The 12,325-nt window shown below is 39.5% G+C and overlaps 1 protein-coding gene across 2 annotated transcripts in view; it reads right to left on the bottom strand.

Annotated features, from left to right (window-relative positions):
- cwc27 (CWC27 spliceosome associated cyclophilin) overlaps window positions 1-12,325 on the bottom strand; it is a 276,041-nt gene that overhangs the window by 239,095 nt on the left and 24,621 nt on the right. Inside the window, exons 3-4 of one of the 2 annotated variants that reach the window (XM_038791030.1) lie at window positions 4,368-4,480; window positions 3,435-3,546 (exon numbers count right to left, since the gene is read on the bottom strand). In XM_038791030.1, coding sequence (XP_038646958.1) covers window positions 3,435-3,546; window positions 4,368-4,474 — 219 coding nt within the window. In that variant the 5' untranslated portion in view covers window positions 4,475-4,480. Of the gene's footprint in view, window positions 1-3,434; window positions 3,579-4,367; window positions 4,481-12,325 lie in introns of both variants that reach the window. The other variant, XM_038791029.1, reaches the window with a different exon arrangement.

Below are 12,325 nucleotides of genomic sequence, written 5' to 3'. Positions count from 1 at the left end.
GAGAAATGTCCAAAGGAATCTAACTCCAGTTTTAACATCAATTCCTCCGGGAACAATTGATTCACTTCAGGAACTATAACTTGAAGTGGGAACATACTGTATGCTTTGAGTAAAAGAGTTTTATCCTTGGGCAGGTTTGAGAAAACCAGGTAGAGTTGAGAAAAGCTACATTCTCAGTGATAACCAGGAACTGGTTTTAAGTGGCTTATTATGAAAATAAAAATATAACCAATCAAACAACTTAAAAACAGTTTCCAGACACACTTAGCAGTATGGATTTTCTCCCTGTAGAACATAGGGCAAATGTACTGGTGGGGCAAGGGTAGCAGAAGGTCACTTATTGAAACAAGGAATGGGCCAAATTGTAGGTACATTCACAGTGCTGTTAAGAAGTTCCAGGATTTTGACCTAGCGACAATGAAGGAATAGTAATATATTTCCAAGTCAGGATGGTGATTCACTTGGAGGGGAACTTCCAGCTGGTGGTGCTCCCATGTGTCTGCTGCCCTCTTCGAGAGTTCCTGCAGTGTATCTTGTAGGCGGTACATGCTGCTGCTACTGTGTGTCAGTGATGGATGGAGCGAGTATTTGTGGAATGGGGGGTCCATTACAATATTTATATGGCAAGTCCAGTTCAGTTTCTGGCCAATGGTAACTGCCAGGATATTGATTATGGGGGATTCAGCAATGGTAATGACACTGAAGGTCAAGGATGGGTAGATTCTCTCTTGTTGGACATGGTCATTGTTTGTCACATGTGTGGCGCAAATGTTATTTGCTACTTGCCAGCCCGAGCCTGAATTTTGCTGCATTTGGACATGGATTGCTTCAGTAGCTGTGGAATTGCTAATGGTGCTATTGCACACATCCCCATTTCTGATGGAAGGATGATCATTGATGTCACAGTTGAAGATAATTGGGCCGACGACACTACCCCGAGGAACTCATATGCTGATGTCCGGGAGCTGAGATAATTGACCTACAACAACCGTAATCACCTTCCTTTGTGCTAGGAATGATTACAGCCAGCCATAGAGTTCCCCAATTTCCATTGCTCCCAGTTTTTCTATGGCTATTTAATGACTTACTTGGTCCAATGCTGCCTTGATATCAAGGGCACCTCTGGAATTAAGCTATGTTGCGCATGTCTGAACCAAGGCTGTAATGATGCCAGGAGCTGAGTGATACTGATGGAACGCAAACTGAGCTTCAGCAGGCAGGCTATTGCTAAGAAAGGGCTGTTTGATAGCATTGTTGTTGACTTCTTCTATCACTTTACTGATAATCGAGCCTAGACTGATGGGGCAGTAATTGGCTGGGTTGGATTTGTCCTGATTTTTGTGTACAGGACATGCCTTTGCAATATTCCATTTGCTGGGAAGATGTCAATGTTTTAGCTGTACTGGAACAGCTTACTAGGAATGCAACAAGTTCTGGCGTAGTTGTGGGTTTGGAAAATTCTGTCAAAGAAGCCTTGGTGAGTTCCTACAATGCATCTTGTAGATGGTATAACCTGCTGCTATTTTCACCATGGTGAAGGTTGCAAATGTTTATGGATGGGATGCCTATCAAGCAGGCTGCTTTGTCCTGGGTGGTTTCTAGCCTCTTGAATGTTGTTGGAACTTCACTCATCTAGGCACATTGAGAGCATTCCATCACACTCCTGACTTGTGCCTTGTAGTCTGTGGACAGGGTTTGAGGAATCAAAAGGTGAGCTACTTGACACAGAATTTCCAGCCTCTCACCTCGTATTATAGCCACAGTATTTATATAGCTAATCCAGTTCATTTTATGGTCAATGGTAATCCCCAGGAGTCAGTGATGGTAATGCCTTGGAATGTCGTGGAATGATGGTCACATTCTCTCTTGCTGGAGATGGTCATTGCCTGCCCCTCGTGTGGCACAAATGTTACTTGCTACCTGTCAGTCCAAGCCTGGATATTGTTCAGGTATTGCTGTTGTGATGGTCATAATTTATTCATGTTTTCCACAAACCTTTTGGCAAATTCTTTTTTTGCTCTCCATGACACCATTTTTTCTCTTTTCCTTACAAGTGGTCATATGGACAACAAGTTAACATTTTATAGAGGCAGCAGTGGAATGTTACAAGTCAGCAGATTTTGATGCCCTTTGGGCTGCAGCTGGGAAGCAAGCTGTTTTTTTCATGGTGAATGTACTTCACAGGCAGGGAGGGAAGAAGGGTACAAAGTGAGTAGTAGATGCTCAATGCAGGAAGGAAAGGACATAGACATAAACATAGAACATACAGTGCAGAAGGAGGCCATTTGGCCCATCGGGTCTGCACTGACCCACTTAATCCCTCACTTCCACCCATCCCCGTAACCCAATAACCCCTCCTAACCTTTCTTGGTCACCAAGGGCAATTTATCATGGCCAATCCACCTAACCTGCACGTCTTTGGACTTGGATGAAAAAAAAAATCAGCAAGTGTTTGCTGCACCAGAAGCTGGAGAAACCGTGCACCCCTAGTCTCAGATTTGGGGAAACTGTTACTGCTTAACGTTTCTACACTTAAACAACAGAAATTTCCCGAGATATGTAGAAGCTTTTAAAGGAATTCCTCCATGTAGTGCAAAAGCTGGTTCCCAGCTGTAACGAAGAACCAGCTTTTGAAATGTTTTCAGGATTTCATTTAGTGCTCCGCTTTTTTAAGTCCAAACATGTTGAACACAAGGAATACCACCCTGGTATTTAAAAAGCAAGTACCACGTTAAAGGCCCAATACACGCATTTCAAGCGTGGGTTGGATAAAAGCAATTAACAGTCGGCAAGCAGGAAAAAAGGGGTAATGGAACTTAAAAGGCAACGCTAGTTACTGGGAGCAGGACATGTGGCCTAATCAGGCTAAAAAGATTTACTTTCTTTTTTTTTTTTAAATAGAGCGAGGCTAGTTGCCAGGAACTGGACTTGAAGCCCAATGTGGTCTAAAAAATATTTTTACCAGCTCTAGTAGTGAGAAAAACTCCATTCTCAGACTTAACCAACTTTAAGTATTTTACTTTGAAAATCAAAGCATCATAAACACTTGAGTAATGTAAGGAAAGATTAGATCATAAGAGAATAAACCACTTGAAAAGAGCTTTTGATTCTGAGGCCAGTACAACATAAAGATGGGAGATGGGGAAGGGGGGATGCAACAGGAGAAAGTGGTTGGAGGAATAGAATTTGAGCACAAGAGACAATATTGAACTTATTTAGGGATTCCATTAAAATGTTAAAACAGAAAGCCTATGTTCTAAGCTTCACATAAAAACTGCAACACAGGAAGCAAGGGTAATTAATGTGTACAGAAAGTGCATTCAGTGTGTGTGCTAGTTTCAAGAGTACATTTGTTAATTCAGTTTCAACCTTGGACATATCAGTAGATAAAACTGAAATCCAATAGCAACATTTCTTTATCCTCATAAACTAACCTTTCCAAAGATGGTATGTTTGTTATTGAGTTCATCCGCAGGACCCAATGTGAAGAAAAACTGGCTGCCATTATCATGAGGTCCAGCATTTGCCATGGCAACCAATCCTCTCCTATTAAAACGTAAACGAGAATGAAATTCATCCTGCAAGTTTAAACAATAAAGAAAAAAAATAGGTTTAATGAAAAATAAAGATTTCAAAGATCTAACTTCCAGAAATACAAAGTATAGTCTACAAATAAAAAAATCCAACTTGTATGAAAATATTAAATTCTTAACGTTTATTCAAATCAGAGCTCGAAGCTGCACAGCACAAAACATCTGCAGAAATCCTCTAAATACAAAATAAACAACTGCAAAAAATTCAGACATCCCACTTCCTCAAAGGCTCAGCAAATAAATACACAATCCAGTGTACATGTGTTACATGGGCAGGTCCCAGATTCAATCACAAATCTGTGCTGAGTTACTTCATAAGATATAGGAGCAGATATAGGGCCATTTGGCCCACCGAGTCTGCTCCACCATTAATCTCATCCTGGCCTTAACTCCATCGTCCTGCCCCTTCTCCATAACCCTTCAACCCTTTACTAATTAAAAATCTGCCTAACTCCTCCTTAAATTTACTCACTGTCCCAGCATCCACCACACTCTGAGGTAGCAAATTCCACAGATTCACAACCTTTTGGGAGAAGCAGTTTCTCCTCAACTGTTTTAAATTTGCTACCTCTTATCCCAAGACTATGACTTCTTGTTCTAGAATGCCCCACAAGAGGAAGCATTCACGTCTACTTTATCCATACCTTTTAGATTCTCACAATTGTCATCTGAAAACAATAGCAAATAGGTTACCAGCAGTAAGGTATTCATCCCAACATTAATCAATAGCTTAAAAGGAAGTGAGAAAATTGGGGGTGGAGAAGGAATTCAGACCTTAAATGGCTTCCCATATATTGATTCGCCACCTGTTCCACTTCTTGTTGGATCCCCGCCTTGAACAATAAAACCAGGTACAACCCTGTGAAATATTGTGTTATCATAATAACCTGATGGGAAAGAAAAATAAACAAGGTTTTACAATCAGATGGGTTTATTTAGAAATTAGCTGTTTTCAGTAAGTTTAAATCATCTTTTTTTAAACTCATATATCCAAATGATCACTGTGGCAGCTGTATATGGAATACCCAAATTCAGCTAGGTCAAAATTAACAGAAAACATGAAATGGAAACTAATGTCTCCTACTCAGCCCCAGAATTTGCAAAAGCAAGTTACTCATTGTCGACACAAAGCCAACATTACTTTCTTTAGGACAATCAATATCTGCATACTGATGTACTTCTGCCAGAGATAAATCAGCTATCAAACGAAGAAAGAAATGTCAGGAGGAAAAATGACCTGTCCCCATGTATTGGGGTATCTGGTACTGCTCACAGCTAATTAGAGGATATACTGTATTTATTTTAATTGAGGAGAGGATTAAACCATGTAATATATAATTCTATTGCTCAGGTAGAGTTATATTTCTTCAAGGCATAATTGCTGTGAATAAGCATGTCCAAAGGTGAATTAGAAGATAATTATTTCTTTATAGATTGGCAGCTAAATGTAAATTCCTAGTTCCTCCCCAGGGCCAAAGAAATATACAGGAAATACTCGCGTTTATATAGGATGTACTGCACTGAAACAGGTCAGTCGGCCCAACTAGCCCATTCCAGCTTTTTTTTAAATTTCTTGGCATCAGTAGCTAAGTGTGGTTCCTGAACTATGTAATATTTTTAGATGCAGAGCAGCAGATATATATACTGTGACATTTTTCATATTAAGTCAGGATAACCGTGTTTTATAAAAATACTTGCATTTAAATAATGCCTTTCATGCATGCCATAGCGCTCTGTAGCCAAATAAGGCCTTTTATGTCTAGTCACTGCTGTCAGATGGGCAACCAACTTGGGCACAGCAAGGTAGCACAAACAACAATGTAATAATGGTCAGATTGGTGAGGGTTAAATAGCCAAGTCGCTGGAATTTCAATGTTCTTCAAAATAGGGCCAGGGCATCATTTATATCCACCCAATAGGACCCCTGTTTAGCGTTTCACCTGAAAAATGGCACCCCTCAATACTTCATTGGAGAGTCAGACTGGATCTTATGTTCAAGTCTCTAACTTCTCAGAAGCAAACGTGCTACCATTGAGCCAATGCTGACAAATAGGGTTAGAGTTCTGGAGAGATGGGAAGACACTGAGGACATTTAAAAATACCAGGTGGGACCTGGATGTGGAAGTCTCACTCCCATTTCTGACAGATCCAATTTTTGCCGGCATGGGGAAAGGCGCACAGCACGATTCACATAGGAGAGAAACCCAAATTCACAGGGCTTTTTGAACTCAGTGGTGAGTTCAAACAGCCTACATTTTGGCTCTTACAAGAGCCTCAACTTACATTGTTGGAGTCACGAGTTGATGCAGTGAAGTAAACACTCTTGAAGAGCAGATAAGATCTATATAACTGTTATGATCTTAACGTTTTTGAATTGCCTGCTCTTTAACCATGAAAAAATAGGCTTTGGCTATCACAAAGTAAAATAACGTCTGCCGGATTTCTTTGATTAGGTTAGAAAGAACAGACGCACCTGGTGGTGCAATTTCAGTAGAGTTCTTTGTTGATACTTGGCTGAGTTTCAAAAGCTCCAATTATCTCAGCAGGAGTCCTGGGTTCGCAGTTTGAATGACAGTCTAAAGAGATTAAAATATTCACTATCTTTGTTGCGTGGTCTGAATAGAAGTTGTTTTTACAATAGATTAATCATTTGAAGAGACTGTAAAACGCTGAATGGATTTCATGAATGGGAGTTATTTTTCACTGTCAAGTGTGTTTTAATGAGACCTGTATTAGATTGACAGCAAGTTTTTTTTAAACTCAAAGTGGCGCCTGAGGCCTGCCATGGTGCATACTGCGTGCGTTGTTATGCAGGGTGCATGGAAAGCATGAGGGGAAGGGCAACACGAGTTGGCATGAATGTGTGAAAGGTCATGGAGGAGGGCCATGAGTTGGCATGGCGACATGAGGTATCATGCGGAGTGGGTTGAGGAGTATGAAGGGTGAGGGTTGGGAAGCCTAACAGCTTATGACACAACTGGGATAAAGTCCCAGTGAACTGAGCCAGGCCTTCTAACCAACGCATTTCAGCACTCTCCCACCCCTATGACCACCTAAACTCTGCTTTTGGGGTCAGTGGGCATGACTCCATCCAGCACCTGTCACCTTAAAACGGAAATCGCACGATTCGGGGAAGGTTCTGACCAAGGTGGCTCCAGCGAGTCATCAAAAGTGTTCCACGGTGTATAATGCTGGTAAGGAAGAGCCATGTTCCATTAAGGCCATGAATTTTAATCGTTAATTAAATAGAGATCCAGGTTAGAGCTTAATTGTTGAATGGTCAGTGAAATTTGCAGATTAGAAGTATTTATCAGTTTCAGGATTGAAGTGCAGGTCAGAAGCACCCATTCTGTTAAGAACATGTTGCACCAGTAACAAAGAGTAACATCGTATAGATAGGCAAACGGTCTAATTTATTATAAAGTCAAATCAACTTGGCTGGATGAGTACGGTTCCAACAACACTCAGGAAGCTCGGCAAGATCCAAGACATTCCTTATGGGAGAATTAGAGGCATTATATTAAAATAAGGGGTTGTCCTTTTAACACAAAGATGAGGAGAAATGTTTTCTCTGAGTGTCGTGAGTCTTTGGAATTCTCTGATTCCACGATCAGACAGCACTTATTAAACAATCATGAGTGTGTTATGAATTACATTAAAAGCCAATTTAGTATTTTCAGTTGGGTTTGCAACATGGCTCACTTACACTTGCTAGTAGTCATATATATTCATATGCAAGGATCTGTCCTCTGCAGTTAAAAGTAACATGGCCAGTAGGCATTATTATTTTTTGAATTAAACAAAATCTTGGGAGACATGCTGTATTCTTTGTGGCAACACCTTGACCAATCAGTCAACTTGCCAACCAATCAACATCTGTTCTCAAGCAGTATTAATATTTGCTCCCTTTGAAAATTGACATTCTAATAATAATAATCTTTAGTAGTGTCACAAGTAGGCTTACATTAACACTGCAATGAAATTACTGTGAAAATCCCTTGCCTCTGTTTTGACGAATGCAAGACAAAAATGTTCAACAGCATGTTTCTTCTTTCAGCAATACAAATGCTGTTCTCCTGTCGCATCCACTTTCTCTTCCAAAACAACATACAAGTAGTTCATGAAGTCATCTACTCTAAGACTGAAAATATCTGTATAGATGTCTCTATTACTTCCCCGTCCCTAACCACTATTTAGGTTTCCTAGCAAGACCAGCTCAAAACTATCTTTCTTAACCCATCTGCAACCATTCCCACTTTTTCCAAACTCATGCCTTCTGTAAAATACATTTACTGTTCCTATGATTCCCTCTTCACTCAACAGGAAATTATTGAACTACCTCTACTGGTCTTAGGACAACTAATATTGTCAACAATTCTCTTTCTTTTGTTACATCCTCTCACATTCAAAATCTTCGTCAACACTTCAAACACTTCAAAATAACAAACTTCAGACCCATCCATCCCCTTGAGTATCCTCAGATGCAAGGTTGTCTCTCAACTGCAGGCCCAACTCTTTCAAAATTTCATGTGCCAATCTCTGCAGTCTAGGTTGTACACACCTCAACACCAAAATGGCTGCAACCACAAGGAATTATAAGGAAACACAAGGGCCAGGATTCTCCCTTCCGGGGACTAAGTCCACACGCCAGCAGTAAAACCGGCCCCAATGACTCCGGCTTCAACAGGCCCGCAAGGTGAGGAATTCTCACTTGTCTCGGGGCTAGGTGGACGGGTTCCAGGTAAATTTCTCGAAATCAATTGCTCGAAAGCTAATTGCTCGAAGTCAATTGCTCGTAAAATAATTTCTCGAACTATCAATTGATCGAAAGACAGATTGCTCGAAAGCCGACAATCATTCTTTAAACGATCACTAATAAATATTTAAACGTTAATTACCAATTCTTTCAAAGCAATTCACTCTTTAAACGATAACTAATAAATAATTAACCGTTAAACACCACTGCTAAATACTATTAATTCTGAAAACCTCGAACCCTCAAGATGGATATAAGTTTCATAGCGAGCGAAAAAGGGAAGCAGAAATTGTGTTTGGATGGTCACCTATATATTAAGGACAAAGCGGTGAACAATAAGATATATTGGAAATGTGAAATGTCCAAAACAAGAAAATGTTGTGCGCGTGTTATCACAATTGATGATAGTATCACGAAACAAAGTGGGAATCACAACCATGCAGGAGACGCTGCTGGAATTGAAGCTACTAAAGCAATGGAGAAAGTGAAAGAACATGCGATGAATAGTCGAGATACACCGCAATATATTGTATCATGTGCCTCAATAGAAGTAAGTGGTGCTGCAGCTGTGAAGCTCCCTTCAGTAGAAAATATGAAAAGAACCATACGCAATACACGCGCAAGAAAGAATGTTGGACATGCTTTGCCTACTAGTTACCTCGATCTTGATATCCCTGAAGAGTTTACAAAAACCAGCAAAGGAGATTTATTCCTTATTTATGACTCTGGTCCCACAAATGGTCGTATATTAATTTTTGCAACCCAAAAGAATCTCGATATCTTAGTACGTTCGGAGCACTGGTATGCTGATGGAACATTTAAAACTGTGCCCTCGATTTTTGCTCAATTGTATACAATACATGGTGTGAAAGCAGGTAATGTTATACCCCTTGTATATGCACTGCTACCTAACAAGACTGAAGAAACGTATAGGAAGTTCCTGATGGCTTTAAAAGAAAAAATCCCTATATTCCAGCCATTGACAATAATGATTGATTTTGAAATGGCCATGGTTAAGGCCATAGAACAAGAATTTCCAATGTCTAAATGTCGTGGGTGTTTTTTTCATTTTTGTCAAACCCTTTACAGAAAAATTCAAGGAAGTGGCCTAAAGCTTATATACGACACCAATGCCGAATTTGCTTTTAAAGCTCGTCTCTTATCTGCATTGGCATTTATACCGATACCCAATGTTGTGGCAACATTTGAATCTTTAACTGAAAATGAGATTTTTCCAGATGAACTTCAAGGAGTAGTGGATTACTTTGAAGATACGTGGATTGGTCGGCCGTATAGACGCAACCGTAGACGTACTCCTATATTTAAACATGAAATGTGGAACTGTTTCGATTACGTCAAAGAAGGATTGCCGAAAACGAACAATTCTATTGAGGGATGGCACAACAGTTTCCAACATCAACTAAGTGCTTGTCATCCGTCGATTTGGAAGTTTATAGATGGCTTAAAGCGAGAGCAAAGTTTACACGAGTTGCAAATCGAACAATTTGTGGGAGGTGTGAGTACAGCTGTGAGCAGAAAAAAATACCGTGACTGCGCACAACGATTACAGGATATTGTATCAAAATATAACGAAACGGGAAATGTAGAAGAATATTTAAGAAGTGTTGCACACAATATTGCATACTAATGGAGTAGCCAACATATATTGGCAATCCTGAATTTTAACTTTATTTTTTTCTTACTAAAATCTTTTAAACTTTTTATAAATTGTAAAGACTAATAAAATTATGAATTGTAATTGTTGGTTTTTATTAGTTGCTTTTTTATGTAATGAACCTTGTTAATCTTGGGTATACCTTTTTTGAAGTACTGCTTTTCGAGCAATCTATCATTCGATCAATTGATAGTTCGAGAAATAATTTTTCGATCAACTGACTTCGAGCAATTAGCTTTCGAGCAATTGATTTCGAGAAATTTACCGGATACCAGGTGGACGCCGGAGGGGTTGGCGCCGCTCCAGCCGGCGCCAAAGGGACGGCACAAGCTCGCAGTACATGTTTTTGTCACCTCTCTTTTCATTATCCAAGGCTCAAACACTCCCATGTGAAACACTGATTTATTTATATTTCTTTCAGTTTTGTTAACTGCATTTACTGATTACAATGTGGTCTCCTCTACATTTGGAAGACTAAATGCAAACTTGGTGATCACTTTGCTGAACACCTCTGTTCCAGAATAACCCCAAACTTCCAATTGCCCGTCATTCAATTCTTCATCTTGCTCCCATTCTGACCTTTCTGTCTTTGGCCTGCTAGTGTTCCAATGAAGTATTACACACGCTCAAGGAACTACACCTCACCTTTAGAATCTACATAACACTGAGTTCAATCATTTTATATTATAAACTCTGCTCCATTTGTTTGTGTTTCTTTGCTGGTTCAGTTTATTATCACTCTCTTTCATTCTTCCTTTACTTCCGGTTGGCATGGCAGCTATTCAACCATTCACACCTTCTCTAGATGCATCTTTTGCATATTTACTTGGCTCATTACCATTCCCTTTGGCCTTACACCATGGCATCTTTTGTCATTTAATCTTTCCTGTCCTCTACCCTATCGCAGACCTTCCCTTTTGCTTTTATTCCCAGTCTCCAACTTTAACTTTGTTCAAAACCACTTCCATTTTTTACTTATACCAGTTCTGTTGGAAGTTCACAGACCTGAAATATCAACTCACACACGAATGCTGCCAGACATGCTGAGTATTTTCCAACATTTTTAAAATTATATTTATATTTGCCTTCAAATGCCTCCAGGCCCTATTTCCATCCAGCCTCTACAAGCACCTCCTGCCTTTCCTCCCCTTCCGTCTCCAAATAACTTCTGCCTTTGACATCCTGTGTTCTACTATTAGCAACAGTTACCTTGGCTCCACTCTTTGTAATTCCCTCCCTAAACTGCAATGCCTTATTATTTCTCTGTCCTCCTATTTAATCGTTCTCAAAACCCATCTTCTCAACCTAACCTTCAATCACCTTATCCCAATGTCACAGGTCCTTTTTGAGTATAAATACGCCATTGAACATTTTATGCATTAAAGGTGCTATATAAAATACATGCTGTCGTTGTAGTTCACATTGCTGCAACCCCACACACTTCCCTTTTATTGCAGATAGCAGCCCCTTAGCCATTACTAGTCCCAGGACCAGATGGTTTACACATAGGAATTTAGAGAAACCAGGTTAGAACATGGCAGATTCTCTAACTATAACCTTCTAAAGTTCTCTCAATTCAGGAACCGCTCCTTTAGAGTGGAAATTGCGCATGTCATGCTACTGTTTAAGAAAGATGACTGAGGGAAACTATAGACCAGTTAGCCGAACACCTAAGGATAGGGTGACTGAACAACTTGGAACTTTTCAGCTGATCAGAGTGTCAACATAGATTCGTAATGGTAATTTGTGACTAATTTCTAAGGAGCTAAATAAACGAGTGGGCACAAAAATGTCGAATGTTACTTATGTAGACTTTAAGAAATCATTTAATAAACTTCCTCATGAGAAACTATTCGTTTAAATTGAAATTCATAGAATTAAAGACAAATTTTGACCAGATTCTGAAATTAGCTAAACAGCATGAAAGAGAGAGTGTGCATAATAGGCAGGTTGGCAGTATAAGACAAGCAATGCCCCACTCTGCACTGAGACCTCAGATACTCACCATATTTATTAACCACTTAGATGATGAAATTTTAAAAAATGAAATGAAAATCGCTTATTGTCACAAGTAGGCTTCAAATTAAGTTACTGTGAAAAGATGGATACAAAAGCACATTTCCAAATTTGCCAAAGACACAAAATTAGGTGGTAGTCTGGATAGAAGCCTAAGATTACAAAGATATAGTAATGTTGTTGTCGTAATTTTGTTAAAAACCCTGGTTTAAAATACATACAGGCAGTATGTCTATTAAAGCTGTAACTAAGGTGTCGTAAAAGTGAGTTAATCATTGATTCTAA

Source organism: Scyliorhinus canicula, chromosome 3 (genome assembly GCF_902713615.1).
Source record: "Scyliorhinus canicula chromosome 3, sScyCan1.1, whole genome shotgun sequence".
Classification (NCBI taxonomy): Eukaryota; Metazoa; Chordata; class Chondrichthyes; order Carcharhiniformes; family Scyliorhinidae; genus Scyliorhinus; species Scyliorhinus canicula.
Note: the sequence above shows the minus strand (reverse complement) of the source record. Positions and strands in the feature narration are given on the sequence as shown.